This window comes from Magnolia sinica, chromosome 10 (genome assembly GCF_029962835.1).
Source record: "Magnolia sinica isolate HGM2019 chromosome 10, MsV1, whole genome shotgun sequence".
Classification (NCBI taxonomy): Eukaryota; Viridiplantae; Streptophyta; class Magnoliopsida; order Magnoliales; family Magnoliaceae; genus Magnolia; species Magnolia sinica.
The window spans coordinates 368,689-384,249 of record NC_080582.1 but is presented as its reverse complement, the minus strand read 5'-3'; the positions used below and the strand labels follow the sequence as shown (position 1 = coordinate 384,249).

The 15,561-nt window shown below is 42.3% G+C and overlaps 1 protein-coding gene across 1 annotated transcript; it reads right to left on the bottom strand.

The window, feature by feature from the left end:
• Positions 1-2,061: 2,061 nt before the first annotated feature.
• LOC131257669 (probable protein phosphatase 2C 66) lies at positions 2,062-7,437 on the bottom strand. The gene is made up of 5 exons (XM_058258453.1): positions 6,993-7,437; positions 5,236-5,622; positions 5,021-5,138; positions 3,622-3,845; positions 2,062-3,018 (listed from the first exon to the last, which is right to left on the bottom strand). The coding sequence occupies exons 1-5, from the start codon at positions 7,371-7,373 to the stop codon at positions 2,458-2,460; spliced, it is 1,671 nt and encodes a 556-aa protein (XP_058114436.1). The 5' UTR covers positions 7,374-7,437; the 3' UTR covers positions 2,062-2,457.
• Between the last annotated feature and the right edge of the window lie 8,124 nt (positions 7,438-15,561).

Here is a 15,561-nt window from a genome sequence, read left to right as displayed (position 1 = left end):
ATCCAACGGCATTGATCTAATGGATGCCTTCGTTGGCCATACCACCCAAAAAGGGATCCAATAGGATGATCTCAACCATCCGGTACGAGGACCTTTTATCCATCAAATCAAGATTCTTCCCCTTTCTGAGATCTTCATACGTATTGATGAATTGTTTGGACTGATTGATCAACGTCTGTTCTTTGGCCATTGCAAATCCGTGGCAGATCCCACCAGTTCATCAGTCAAGATCACATCCATAGTAGGCCCCACCAGATGACCCGTCAAGATCACATCGATGCCATGCCTATGGGCACAATCACATCGGCTCATCCAACTAATCCAAGCCATACGATCCAAACATTTAGGGAGCGGATTGCCTGTGACCCGGCACAGAGATTCCACTCCGTCCATCTGCTATTAAACACCACAATAGGACAGAATTCTAAAAATCAGGAAGATCCGAAACTCAGGTGAGCCACCCCAAACGTAACAGCGGGAACGAAAACGTCCACCGTTGAAACCTTCCAGGAGCTGACCATGTTGTTTATATGCCATCCAAACCGTTCATAGGGTTATTAACAGTCAGATAAACTGTAGGTACACATATCATTCTGATACAAAACCTGTCTCCCAGGCGTTCAATCCCTACTGTTTCGTGTGGATCTCACTGATTTTTAGAATCCTGTTCCATTGTAGTCTTGCAAAACAGATGGATGGAGTGGATTTACTTTCGAGGACTACAAACCGGTACATCACACCCACATCATTTTGGAGATGTGACGAGATGCGTAGCAGCAGGGCATACGCTGTTGGGCCCAGCCTTTTCTAAGGTACTTTGCTGCCCGCCGATCGCATCTTGCCGCATCTCCTCACCAGAAGTTCGTGGTGATGTCCTCGCCACCCAATCTTAGGCAGTCAAGCCGCACCACCCCTCAGTGGTGTAGTGACGTGGCAACATATGATTGGTGAGGCTGTATGCTGTCAAAGATGGGCAAAGTACGTGCTCAGCCACCACACGATTGCTGAAAGTGGTGCAGACCTGACTACCGAATCTGATTCCTCACCGGATAATCTTGGCCTGACTACCACATGTCGCATGGACAAAGCTGCCCATCTCTATCACCAATCTCTTTTTTGGGTCATTAGATGTAGATAGTTATCTATTCATTTATTTTTAAACCATCCAGTAGTATCCTGTGGACATGAGTAATAAGGTCCCCGGATCAAAGCAAATTTCAGGAAATGGACCACCACTCGCACATCGGTTGAGTTCAACCATCCGTTGTAGGTTCCATCCATCCAATACAAGCACACCACACCGTATTTATGGGGAACCCAAGATCCTTCTGTTCTTCTTCTTCTTCTTCTTCTTCTTCTTCTTCTTTTTTTCAATTCACATCCCTTTGGCTCATTCAATTGATGGGCCACTTCTTGAATGGCCAAAATCTCTGCACTGGTACTGGCTGGATTTCATGCACGTTGAGTCGCTTCCCCCTCGCTAGAGAAAGTGCCATCCTTTCTGAAGATAACCCAATAACCAAGCAATTTGGATAACCTGACATAGTCAGGCCCACTGTCACAAATGACTTGAAATTTTTAGGGGGAAATTATCTAGAAATTAAAATAATTATATTTTATGTTCAAATTTTAAAAATTATTTAGTAATCTATAATAAATATTTTATTTAAGCAAGAAATTAACCAATAATATTGCAAGAAAAATGTCCAAATCTGAGAACCTCCCAAGAAATTCCCAAGCCGAGAAATTGCGGAGATAAAGATTTCTCGCTATGGTGAGGCCCGATACCAATCATCAGTGTTGCATTCCTTGTTATCTGTTTCTTACCGCCACTTTCTGGTAAGCTCAAGAATTCGTGCATGGAAATGATAATATGGATGTTAAACTGTAGCAGCATCTATGATATGATATGAAGCTAATCCAAAAATGGCATGAGTGCTTCTACATTATGAAAAGCATCCCATCGACATGAATGCAAGTGTTTGAAAACAGCCTATGATGCAGGCATTATGATATATTACAGGACCGTTCAAACAAAAATTCTAGAAAAGAAAGAAAAAATAAATAAAAAGGTTTTTCAACCAAGGATCAAACAGAACAGTGTTTCATCTTACCTACAAACATGAAAAGATGATTGTCATGAGGAAACAGTGCATACTTACAATTTCAGTGGAGAAAAGGCCGCCCACTCGGAATCAAATCCCAAATCCAGCAGCAATGAAAATGATTTGATGCAGGCTTAGAGGGGCATTGTCTAGTTTGATTATTCCCAACCATTGCCTACCATCTACTATTTTATGTTCTTGCAGGTTGTTACTTCTAATCCGCTGGCTTGTTTGAATAATCACTTGAAAGAATTATTATTTTTTTTCCGTGTAGTTCCAATTCCTAACCGCTAGCATGATTGAGTGTGGAGGAGATGAGGACAGTGCAGGATAATGTCGATTGCTTCATAGATCATAGCCATTTTTTCCTCCAGCTGCGCGACTTCTTGTCACCAGATCCAAATCTGGGAAGGTTTAGCAAGGAATTCACCCTTGTAAAGCCTTCAAGAGCAGACCATTCCTCTTCATCTGCATTAGAAATGCACTCAGCAAGGCTCCTTGTTGAATGGCACCTGTCAGGCAGCTTCTCTTCCTTTGGCTCAGAAACTGGCATGATTTCACTGGTGCCTTGAATGTTATCCATACACTCAACAGCAGAACCCTGAATGCAAACTCCTTCAACAACCGCCTCCTGTGGTGTCCTGTCTGTTGCTTCTTTTGCCATTGAGGCGGAGACCATCATCTCCACTGCCTCCTTGGGAGTCTTCTTCAGAGCACTCTCTTGACCTTGATCAGATGAGGATGGAGGGTCCAAGAAGAGACAGACGACAGCACAATCATCAATTTTGGATGTCGGGAACTTGAACCTCCATGCTCGAACTGCGTAGTCTACAAGAGCTCTGGCAGACGTTGAGCGACTCGGTGCTGAAGCCACTATATCCACAACTTCTTTGTTTGAGAGAACATCCCATACCTACATTGAAATAACCCTTTCACATCATTCCAAGATTCATGCATTCACGGAGCATGAGATGTCAGAATAGGCAAAAAGCAAAAGTGGGTAGGATAGTGCCACAAAAGATGGATTACGCTATTTTATAATTCAGTCGATCATAAAAGCTATTTTATTAAAAACCAAAGAATCTAGAAATTGCAAGGTTTCAAAGCAGCAGCAGCGCCTTGACAAGAAGAATCTGCAGCTCCATGGAGGATCATGGTTATGACATGGGGCAGGAAGCATGTGTGGCAATGTCAACAGCAGCAACTATATGTGGATAATGGCCTACTTCTACCTGAAGCATCTAGGAATCACAGGATTTGAAGGTGGGAGAGGTACTGCTAAGCACAGGATCTGTGCAACTATAGCTCATACTAACTAAAATTTGAGAACCAATCACCTACAGACGCCTGTAACACTTTGTGGTACAGGAAGTTTTTAGCCACAAGATGCATGAGGAGGGAGGTGAAAAATAATTTCTAAGGCATCTTGTGGCTAGAAAAGCCATGTACTGCAAATAGCAGTGCAGGCGCCTGTAGGTGATCTGTTCTCCTAAAATTTTTTAGAATAAGAGTATACCCCATCAGTGGCAAGAACAATGAATTCATCCCTCTCCGTGAGATAACGATAAGAAATATCTGGAACAGATATCAAACCGAAATCCTTCAGGCAGAAATCCCCAAAGGCTCTAGCCATCGCTAACCCAGGCGAATCATTATTGGGCAACCAAACACGCGCAACCTCTGGCTCATCCTGCAAAGCAAAAACTCGTCCTTTGCATTGCTGTATTCTTGCAGCTTCCCCTGAACACAATAACAAAAAGGGAAAAAAAAAAAAGAAGAAGAAGAAGATAGGCATAAGATTCATGGCAAGAGAAGAATCAGTTCAATAAGCAGTGAGATATATTCCAACAGAGAAGCGGTGGATAAGTTGAATATTCTGGTCTACATGTATAGTTATCAACTAAAGACCTTAGCAAATCCCAATTAAGGCTTTTCCTGGAATTTGAGGCTCCCAAGTAGGTTCTTAGTTTGCCAGCAGATATGAGACCAGGAGTTTGGGTGGCAACAAAATTTGAATATAAGCTACTTTATAATCCAAAAAGCCTTGGAATTATTGTGATTTTTAAATGGCAATGAAAAAGAAGCCTAGAATTATTGCAACATCAAAAAATGGAAGCGAGACCTTGAGTAGAAGACCTGGTGCAACTATATGAAGGATTCATCAAACATGTGCTTGCTAGGTGATAGTTGTTCTTTATTTTATTTATTCTCCTCTTTTACTTTCTTAGATAACTGCAAAACAAGGATGAAAGGGAACTTCAGGCCTTGAAGAACCTTGAAGAATAATTCAAGTACTATGATTCTGGATCTCCTTCAGGTTCCCAGTATTTTCCTCTTTCGAAGGCATTTTGATGAGGAATCAAACCCACTGAATATGACTGATTAAACCTTTAAGATAACAACTTAGATCCCATTATTTCATACAGAAAGGGTTAAGCAGCATGGAGATAGGATCAGATTGCAGCTTCGGGATTCATGCAATGCAGTTCTTTTAATTCTCCTCGAATTTTAAGTATTTCATTCATTAATTTTTGGTGATGACATGTTTTGAATGTCAGGAAATGGGGTTTCCTTTTAAAGATAGCATGAACTCATCCAAATAATCAGATCAGAGGTTCATTGAAAATTTGGAAACTGGAACATGGGTTGCAAAAATGAGGCTGTATCAACAAGCTCAGGAAACCCACTCCGTTCTTCAAGGCTTAAAGAAAAATGACAGATAAGATTAGTGCAAGAGCAGAATCCCTCCCTCCATCTCTCTTTTGCAAACTCTTTTGTTACTTAAAATGAAATCTTTATATATATATATATATATATATATATATATATATATATATATAGAGAGAGAGAGAGAGAGAGAGAGAGAGAGAGAGAGAGAGAGAGAGAGAGAGAGCAGAAATTTGGAAGAAAGGTACTTGGAAGATTGGGCTTCAAGTCTACGGTCAATTGTTCAGCAATCAATGAGTTGTCTTTATCTCTAGTGCCCAATACTGCTCTTGAATCTCCAACATTTCCAATTACAAGATCCTGTCCCTGGAGAAAGGCAAGACACATGGTTTTTAATCGCATGCAAAATGGTGGAAAGAGTTGAAACAACAGAACAGTTACAGATCATTTTGCAAATTACTACCTGCTTTACCAAGGTGACGGCAGTACTTCCGCTGCAGAAACAATCGATTGTGGGATGTAGTTTCAGTTCTTTATCCATTAACTTGAAAGACTTGAGAAAAGCCTGTTTCAATGCCGTATACATCTCAGGCAACTTTTCATTTTCATCAGCATCAAAGGACTCGACCCACTCATCCTCCATGCTAATAGATGCCGTTTCTTCAGAATTCATGCTTCCAAGCACGCTGCTGCTCTCATACAGGCTGCTTTGATCACTTGCATTAGCTTTCCAGTGGGTGGACAGCTTAACAGGAAGGGAATCTCTCACTTTCTTGGCAACCATATGACCGAATGGACCGTGGCCATCAAATACTCCACAGAAGATGGTGTCATCTCTCGAACAAAATTTCTAGCATGATAAATAACAAGTAGTAATTTTCTGAGACAAAAGGAAAAATGGGATCTGCAATATAATTGGCAACAATAAGCTGAAAGGCACAGAAGAAAATGGAAAATGTCTTCAGTCACCATTTTCTTTATTAAATTTGTTCACGAACACATTAGAACTTACATGAATTTGAAATTCTTTTAGACCATCCAGGATTAGAGCAACCATAACCTACTGCAAGTTGTAGATTAGCTTAAATTACAACCAGTCCCATATACCACATGTTCAGGACAACGGAGCCATGCAAAAGGCGGGCCCCACAATGACGATCACCTCGTACAGAAATCACACCCATCCACTCACCAGGCAGGTACCACGAGTGCATAGAATCAGACCATTAGTCGGTCTGATTTAATCCATCCATTGTTTTCATACGTGGTGGCCCAATCGATTAGAGGACCATCCTATTTTTGCACCAGCTGATCTGCACGGTGCGCGCGCCAGAAGAAAGAAGGGGGGAGGAGCTAGTTTCTTCCATATTTCAAAAAAAAAAAAAAAAAGATTACAGTTTTATGTAGGAAATCTCATTGTTGGGATCTCAACGCACATCATGAAGGCATTGGGCAGAGATTAATGGTTGAAATTCCATTCAGTCATCAAAAAGGAAAAAGAAAAAGAAAAAAGGAGGGCAAACATAAAGGTTGACTCCTTTTTCCTCTGTCAAAGTTAGACATATGCAAGTAACATACTCAATTACTGCTAACTTCGAAGCAAGCAGATCAGTTTCATGTTTTCAGAATCAGTAAAGCCAAAAAGAGATTGAAAATTGAAATCAACAAACAATATATTCACTAACAGAAAAAGAGAAAAGAAAAGGCCGGAGAACGAATTTTTTTCACCTCCGCTATCTAACATTTCCACAATTTCATCATGTATTACCAGGAGAGAGAGAGAGAGAGAGAGAGAGAGAGACGATATGTCAAAACTCGTCAAAAACACAAACAATGGGGGAAAAAAAAGGATCATATAAAATTACTAGGACAATGTTAAATTCCCATTATTTTTTGCAAAATACAAGTAAAAACATCAATCTTTTGCATGAGCTGAGACCAAATCAATCTCATAAGCTAACATCCAGAAACCAAAAAAACCGTGCACGTCGAAATTCAACCAACGAAATTCAACAAACACGTACAAAAATTTTAAGATCTTAATTTTGTACTAAATCACTAAAAATGCGTATAAAGCCACACCCACAAAATAATAAATGGAAATCAAACACCGATTCTTGAAAATCATTTTTTTTTTCCTCTGGCTCTGGAATCATTCTACAGAATTGCAAAGATGAGAGGAGAAATGAACGCGAAATTCTTCGAAAACGAGAAACTAACCTCCCAGACGAGCATAGCGTCTTGATTGGTTCCCTTCTTTCCCTGCTGAGTAAGGAGACAAGCAGTGTTACTGGAGCCATTGGCGAACATGCGGCCGGGAATCCGGCTCAGCTCCTCATCTCCTCCGACACTTCCGCCTCTCAGGAGATATCCGAAATCGATGATGCCGGAGATCCGATCAGAGATTGAACCTCCTCTCTTCTCAGAAGAATCTCTGGCGCCACTGCTGGTGGTGCTGCTGCTGCTCTTCATCTTCTTCATCTTCCATCGCTTCGAACTCCATCGCTGGGAATTCGATGGGCATGATGAATCTAGGGTTAGGGTTTTCTTTTGAGCTGAACTGGCATCTCCGCCGCATGGAGAGGAGAGGCAGGCGCCCATTTCGATCTCAGAGAGAGAGAGAAAGAGAGAGTATGGATTTTGTACAGTCGAAACTAGAAAGGAGAGAGTGCGTGTAAGTAACCTTTCTTCTCTGACTTCGTTGCGTTTCGTTTTCTGGAGGTTGGCTTCAATACATCTCGATGTATTAGAATAAGATACGTCGGGCTTACGTCCGTTGGATGTTGGGCCATTTCTGTGATCCAAATTTCTTGATCTTTCGAAATACAAATATGAAGGTGGATTAATTAAAAAATAATCAATATTGGCTAATATTAGACTTCTAATTAATGGACACAAAGAAACTGTCAGGGTGACTGTCTATATTCATATTAAAAAATCAAAAACTAAAATTTACTTATTTTATTAATTTTCATTAAAAACAATCTTTTAAACGGCTTAGATCACCTAATGTGATCACATACAAGGATTATGGTACAGATGTATCGTAGAGTAATACGCCAATATGTATTCGAGGAAACCCTCGGTTTTCTGAGGACGAGATTGTGTAGTGACTGAGTAAAATCTTTGGGGTCCACCTTGACGTATTTTCCATTATCCACTCCGTCCATCCATTTTTAAAGATCATTTTAGTTTATAATACAAAAATTTAAGAATATCCAAATCTCATGTGGACCACACAACATAAAACAGTGAGGTTAGTGACATCCACGGTTGAAAGTTTCCTACGGCCCAGAGGGATGTTTATTTATCATCCGACCTGTTAATATGAAGGGGAAAATATCATCGTGATCAGAACCTTCTGTGGCCATAAGAAGTTTTCAACGGTAGGCATTCCATTCCCATTGTTTCCTGTAATGTGATCTACTTTAAATTTGGATACACTTCAATTTTAGCTCCATAGCCTAAACTGAGATGGAAATAACGGATGGACGGCGTGGATAAAAACATACATGACGGTGGGCCCCACAGAGTTTACTAATCACCCAATATCGGGTTGGTTATTCACTACCCAATCCGCGTCCGGTTTTCAGTCAGCGGGAAAAAAGAATATATAGTCTGGAGTTAAAAGCTACTCGAGGTCCATGATACGGTAGACCGGTAGTAATCAAATACGGTAGACCCACTCTCGGTAAAGTATATATCGCAGAGACCATCTATTGATCGTGACCGTTCATCTGATTGAAATTAGTTTCTAGAGAAAATTTCGAATTATCGTATCCTTTGATCACTGGAATTGAATGAAAATGTGTAAATAAAACCTTTCTAACAGTTGACATTCAGTTTCAGCTTGAAGGAAAATGATGGATGGGGTTTTCAGATGAGTGTGATTTTCAAAATATAAGCCATCCGTCGTGGATGGGACTAGATGGACGGTTAGATTGATAGAAAACCCTGGCAAGGGTACATTGGAGGAACGGTTCTAGTGATCCGGCTTCACCGGCTGTACCGGATCAACTCCTCGCAAAGAGAATCTGCGTCATCGCACGTGTCGACGTACTGTCGGGCTACCCAGAGATAAGGCGGGTCTACTAATCGGGTGTGTCACACGTGTGTGGAAAAGACTTAGCAGCGGCTCACATTCAATGAGCATGTGTGTGGCATGTGATGGGCAGGTGCAGGAGGCGGTAGACCCAGCTGTGAGAACTCGCCAAGCAGTGGGCCCAAACGATCTGGCCAATGTGTTTATTAGGTGGACCCTACATATTTCAGTATTCACCATGACCCTAGATGAGCAAATCATACCGGACTGGATTCGGTAGTGATCCCTCCAGTACTGGGAAACTGATTGGCTGCTCCCCCTGCCACCAGCCCCGTGGCTGATGGTCGGTGCTCTGTGGGCCCCACCATGATGTATGTGTCTCATCCATTCGGTTCATCCATTTTTAAAGATCATTTTAGGACTTGATGCTAAAAATGAGAGGGTTATAAATCTCAGCTGGAACACACCATAGGAAAACAATAGTCATTGGATATCCACCATTAAAATCCTTCTAAGGCCTACTGTACTGTTTATTTGACATCCAATCTGTTGATTAGGTCATACGGGCCCAGATGAAGGGAAATAATAAAAATCTAACTTGATACAAAATTTTTATGGCCCCCCAAAAGGTTTTTAATGGTTGATGCTCATTCAACACTGTTCCCTGTAACGTGGTCCATTTGAGATTGGTATATACCTAATTTTTGGTCTTGTACCATAAAATGATCTGGAAAAAGAGATGGACGGCATGGATGAAACACATACATCATGGTGGGACCCGCAGACCACCGACCACAGCCATTGGCTGGTGGCAGGGGGAGTAGCCAATCCGTTCCCCCAGTACCGAGGTCTCAGTGCTGTGGGCCCACCATATTCTTTGTGTTTGATCCATGTTATCCGTCCATTTTTATAAGCTCGCCCAAAAATAAGTAGGTCCAAAATCTCAGGTGGACCCCACTATAGTAGAACAACGGTGATTGAATATCTGACCTTCATTTAAAACTTTTTAAGGTCCACTGTAATGTTTAATCATCATCCAATCTGTTGATATGGTCATACAGACCTGGATGAACGTACCACACAAATATTAGCTTGATCGAAACTTCTGCACCCGAGGAAGTTTTTAACGGTGGAAATTTAATCTCTAGTGTCCTGTCAACCTAAGATCTTGATGACTGCCTATTTTTAAGACTATGCTTTTAAATGAGCTGAATAACATGAATATATAACACATGCATTCAGGTAGGGCCCATGGTTGGAAAAGAAAAAATATTCGAGACCAGACCCTATTCATTAGCAAAAAGCAAACAATCAGCACGGAGAACAATTCAACTGATGTCACTTCTCGGATGGAATCCAATCAGCGTACAGCTCAACAGATGAACGGTGGAGATCTTGCCACATATACAAGGATGGGATGGTTGATTGATTGATAATGAATGAAATCAACGTTGGAGCAGCGGATCATACAACAAGGACATGGGTCAAAGGAATAGAAAAAGAGAAAAGTAGCACCACCTCCACCTGTCTCTCACTCAATCCACGTTGTGGATTTGATTTTGGGTACACAATCTCATGCATCCCCAAAAACGTTTATACACACAATCTTTCTTCCTTGGAAAGTCAAAAAGTTCGGCAACAACCAACCCAAGAGCAGGTAGAGTGCCACCATGATCTAATTACCGGATACAATGGTCTTGACCGGGCCTCTTTAGGGCTCATTGTGTTTTATATATTTCATCCAGCTGTCTATCCATTTTGACTGATCATTTTAGGGCATTAGTCTAAAAACGAAGCAGATAAAAAGTTTGAGTGGACCATATCATAAGAAGTTGCGGTGACAATAATATTCCTACCACAATGTTTATTTGCCATCCAACTTATTTATAAGGTTAGATAGAATTGAGCAAAAAAAAAAACCTAGATGTCACCTTGATCCAAAAATTATGTAGCCTAGAGTCTTTTTTCACTGCCAGTGTTCAATTCCCTCTGCTTCTTGTGGTGGGGTCCACTCGAGCCTTTAATCTACTTTATTCTTGGGTTATCACTTAAAATGGTATGTAAAAATGGATGGACAGCATGGCACCCCACATAGCCCCCTTCAGGACAGTCGAACTCTAGCTAGGTCCAAGTGGGTCAGCAGCCCAACTACATCTTCAGATTGGGTGTTGACCCAAACACAGCCTAGATAGCTGGCGGAAAAGCTGTGTAGCCCCACCATGTGTTTTATTACTGTTTATCCATTATATCAACTTATTTTGGGGCATGGGTCCTTACTCTTGCTCGGTTGGTAAACTCTCAGGAGTTTCAACACCCGGTCAAGGGTTCGAGTACCCATAGGTGGTGAAATTCCACTAGCGTGAGTGTGTGGGGGCGTGTGTGCATGTGTTAAAAAAAAAAAAAAAAAAAAACAACTTATCTTAGGACATAAGCCTAAGAACAAGGCAAATCCAAACCTCAATTGGACCACACCATAGGAGCAGTAGGAATTGAACACTTTCTCTTTAAAACTTTTAAAAGGCTCACCGTGATGTTTATTTGTCATCCAACCTACTCATATAGTCACATAACTCTGAATGAAGGGGAGAACACAAATATCAACTTATCCAATACTTCAGTGCCAGCCAAGAAGCTTTCAAATGTGCACGTTCAATCCCCACGAGCTTTAGAACTGCCTTATTTTTGGGCTCAAACCTTAAAATGAGAGGGATGGATGTGTGTATAAAACATGTACATCATGGTGGGGCCCACAAAGCTTTTCCACCTTCTAGCAGGGTGGTGTTGGGGTCACCACTGAATCAGCTCATCGCAATGTGCTATGTGATACCCACCCAGTCAGTTTCTCTGACCCATGTTAAGAATATGAGCCTAAAGTTACCCAAATCCATAACTCAAGTGGGCCACACCACATGAAACAATCAGGATTCAAAGAACACCAACTATTAAAACTTGCTTGCAAACTGCCATGAAGTGTATATGATGTCCAAACTCATTCATAAGTTGATTATTCATGGTTAAGTAGCAGATTTACAAGAGTTTCAACACAAAGGTCATAGGTTCGAGTGCCAATATTGTTGTGTGTTGGTGTGAGTGTGCATGTGCAACTAAAAAAGTAAAATTTAAAGACCAAGGAAAAAGACATATATTAACATAATAAAATTATAAATAAATAAAACACTACCACCGGCCATAAGAAGGTTTCAATGGTGAGCGTTCAATCCTCTCACATGCTTACATTAGCTGGTGAAATTGATGGATGAAATAGATGTCCCACTCACATTTTAGTGGCCCTTATAAGGCCTTAGGTTACATGGGCTCCTGAAAAACGTGGGTGGCATGGTCTTTTTGCTACCTAACAGGAGAGCTTTTGCTACCTAACAGGAGAGAGTGTATAAAACGGCATTTCATCTACGATCCCACCCAATGCATCAACATAGCACATGAGCATAAGATCCAAACCATCCATCAGGCGATGCTGATGTTTCAGCACAAAAATCAAGCTAGTAAGATCAACAGCCAATATCATGTAAAAATATAAATAGACGGATAACTCAAACTATTAAAAAAAATAATAAAGTGAAATATTAAAAAAGGTTAGCAAATTACATAGAAGATTGCATGGTTCTATATAAGCATAATAAATGCAGCTAATATTACAGTTAATAATCTATCTTTTGTTTTGTAATGAAAAATGAAAGGCCAAAAATCTTTCACGTGCTGGCACTTTCAAACTACCCTTTGAAATTAATAATAAGCACAGTAGAAGCTGCTTGATTGCAACATCTGACAATATCGCAAAAGGCATGACTAATGCTAGTTTTTAAGGTTTATGGTCATTACTTTTATATTCTCTTTCAAATTTGGATTGCTTGAGTGAGACGGAAATCGATTGCATGTATCTGATATTTTCGCAAGACTTAAAAAAGGTGACTTTCTTGATATGATGGAAAGGGGACTATGGCGCGTGCAATGCATGTGGAGAGGAAGAGAGGAAAAGGATTATGGCACGTGCAACACATGTAGAGAGAGAAATGTGTAACTAAACTTGTATCCAAGTTAGCCGGTGATTAGAGAGAAAGGGAGGATGCTAAAGTGATTTTAATATTAGTGGGTAATCCATTACCATTTTTTTTAGTGTTGTCCTACCCAATTTTAAATGTACCTCATTTTGGACTGATATTATAATTAATATGAAGTGGATTAAGATGTGTACATAAGGGATTTCACATTGTCATCATGGTGGGCCCCACACAATCTTTGTTACATGGGTTCTGTAATAATATCATCACAACAAGCTACATAGAAAGAGGGAGATGTGCTGAGAGTAGGCTACCATTGTGAAAGAAGTGAAATAACAAAAATACCTTCTGTTGATGCAAGAATCTGGTTCGTCCTCTTAGGCCTTCGTATACCTGCACGGAAAGAGGACAAAGGAGACCCTGGCTTGAGCAGGGGACCCTCCGATGCCAAAGTCAGGCCTGGATTCTGGGTCTAAATGTATTGAGGGGTTTTGAGAAAGAGTTTTTGCCTTACCCCACAAGACGATGGAGGTTCCTCTTTTAAAGCTGCTGGAGCATTTAATCGTACGAGGATTCTCCTCCTGATATCGTGTGCGGGATCTTCTCCTGGTATCACGGAGATAGGATCGTGCCCATCTCCAGTCTTCATCCGATCCCGTGAGCTTCGGGGTCGGGGATCTTATCCCAAGATATTCGGGATGAGGCTTTATCTTGCGCTGGCCGATCTGATAAGAAGATCGGCCCGATGCATGCCCGGATCGCTGATGTGTCGTCCGAACCGACTTAACTTCTGTCTCGGTTTAGTGAACCATGCCTCGGATCTGACACATCCTTTGGCGACCCGAGGCATTAAGTCCGAGTCTCCGAACTCTGTATCTTTTGTCCCCAACAGTAAGCCCCCTTACTCCATGTGTTTCATATAACACTTAGGAGTAGCGAGTTTTGAGTCGGTTCATAACTTAGTCCGAGACAATAAGTAGTCATTTAATGCATTCTGTGTCGCCTTTGACGGGAGACGGTTCAGTTTCTGACATCGCATGCGCCGACAGCCGTCAAATCGCTCACCCCGCCAATGAGGGTTGGACACGTAGCAAGGGCATTATTGTCGTCAGTCGACGTGCGCCACGTGTCGAGTGGGGGAGTCGATGCAGGCGTCCAATCATTTCCCCATTAATTGCTTCCGCCACATGGAAATCTTATAAAATGGTGGGGGTCCCGCATTTCGAACTTCTACTGCCATTCCCGCTTTGCATTTCCTTTGGAGCTTTTTCGGTCTTTCGTCTTCTTCCTTTCCTCTTTCTTAACTGTCAGCGGCTCCTTTCGCCATTTCCTTTTTCCTTCCTCCCTTCGGTGAGTCTCCCCTTCCTCTTTATTTAGTAATAATGGCGGCTAGAGGTTCTCGAAGTCCCCAGGAGGGAGTTTTCGGAGATGAAGGCGAAGCGTAACGTTTTTGGAATGTTGCGGAATCGCCTTCCTTACTGACGGAGATAGCAGTTGATGCGAACGCTGCTTTTCTTTCTGAGAGGGTCACTGAAGCTCCGGCGGAGCGCCCTGCTTCCGTTGATCCTTCTCGTGGTGGGTCGTCTTTAATAACCCGCCCGGGAAGGCCTAATTTTTCAAGGGGCATGGAGGAAGAAGAGGAGGAGGAAGAGGAAATATTGATTGCCGAGGGAACCTCTGGGCCGGTTCCTGTTGATAAGTCGGCACACGCCGAGTCTGAAGGAGAAGGATCGGGGGATGATCTAAGCGGCCCGGTTCCTTCAGTTTTAACTGAGGCGGATTTAGACAGAATCCGAATCGGGTATCACATCCCCGAATCGGTTATCACTTATCTCCCCCGTCCGAATGACTTGCCGGATCATCCTCCTGCTGGGGCGGTCGCGATCTACCAAGTCTCGATGCAATGCGGCTTGCGTCTGCCCCTTCAGGCCATTGTCCGGGGAGTTTTATCTCGTATTCAGATTGCCCCGGGGCAAATAGTTTTGAATGGGTGGAGGAACTTATTCGGGTGTGCGGTATTATGGGCTGAGATGGAACAGCCACCGCTAACAGTCAACGAATTTCTCCACTTATACCAAGTGCCCGTGAACCCGAACTACCCCGGCTTTTACGTCTTCGCTGCTTGGCGGGGCGGAGGCGGCTCCCTAATAACTGACCCTCCCACTTCCAACAAACATTGGAGAGAACGTTGGTTTTGGGCCTGCGGTCGCTGGGAGACGGCTGAGTTCGGGTCCTGCGAGGCTCGTGTTCCTCGGGCGTTCCAGAGAGCAGGTGACTTGGGTCTTCTCTCTTGCCCTTCTTTATTTTTGTAATATTCTGAGTCTGACGGGCTTGTGTCTGGCAGATATTCCGAAGAAGCGGCAAAAGCTCGGCTCCAGTGCTTCGGTTCGGATCAAAGAGTTGAGGACGTTGGATCCGGCAGATAGGTCCTGGAAGGTGCTCTTACAGCCGGAGCGTCTTCATCTCGCAGGTCTAGACTCGGCCGTCACAGGTAATTGAAAATGTATCTTCATGTATCTTCTGAATTTTTCCTGACTTACTTGGTTTTTTTTATTGTTATTTTTAGATTTGCCCGAAGCTCGACCCCATCTCAGGATTGTTCCCGAATCGGCCCCCTCGGAAATGACTGGAGCTCGTCCTCCTCTTAGGGCGGTTTCGAAGTTAAAGGCTCCTCGGCCGCCGAAGAGACAAAGAGTGGTGCGGAAGGAGAAGGAGCCTGCGAGTTCTT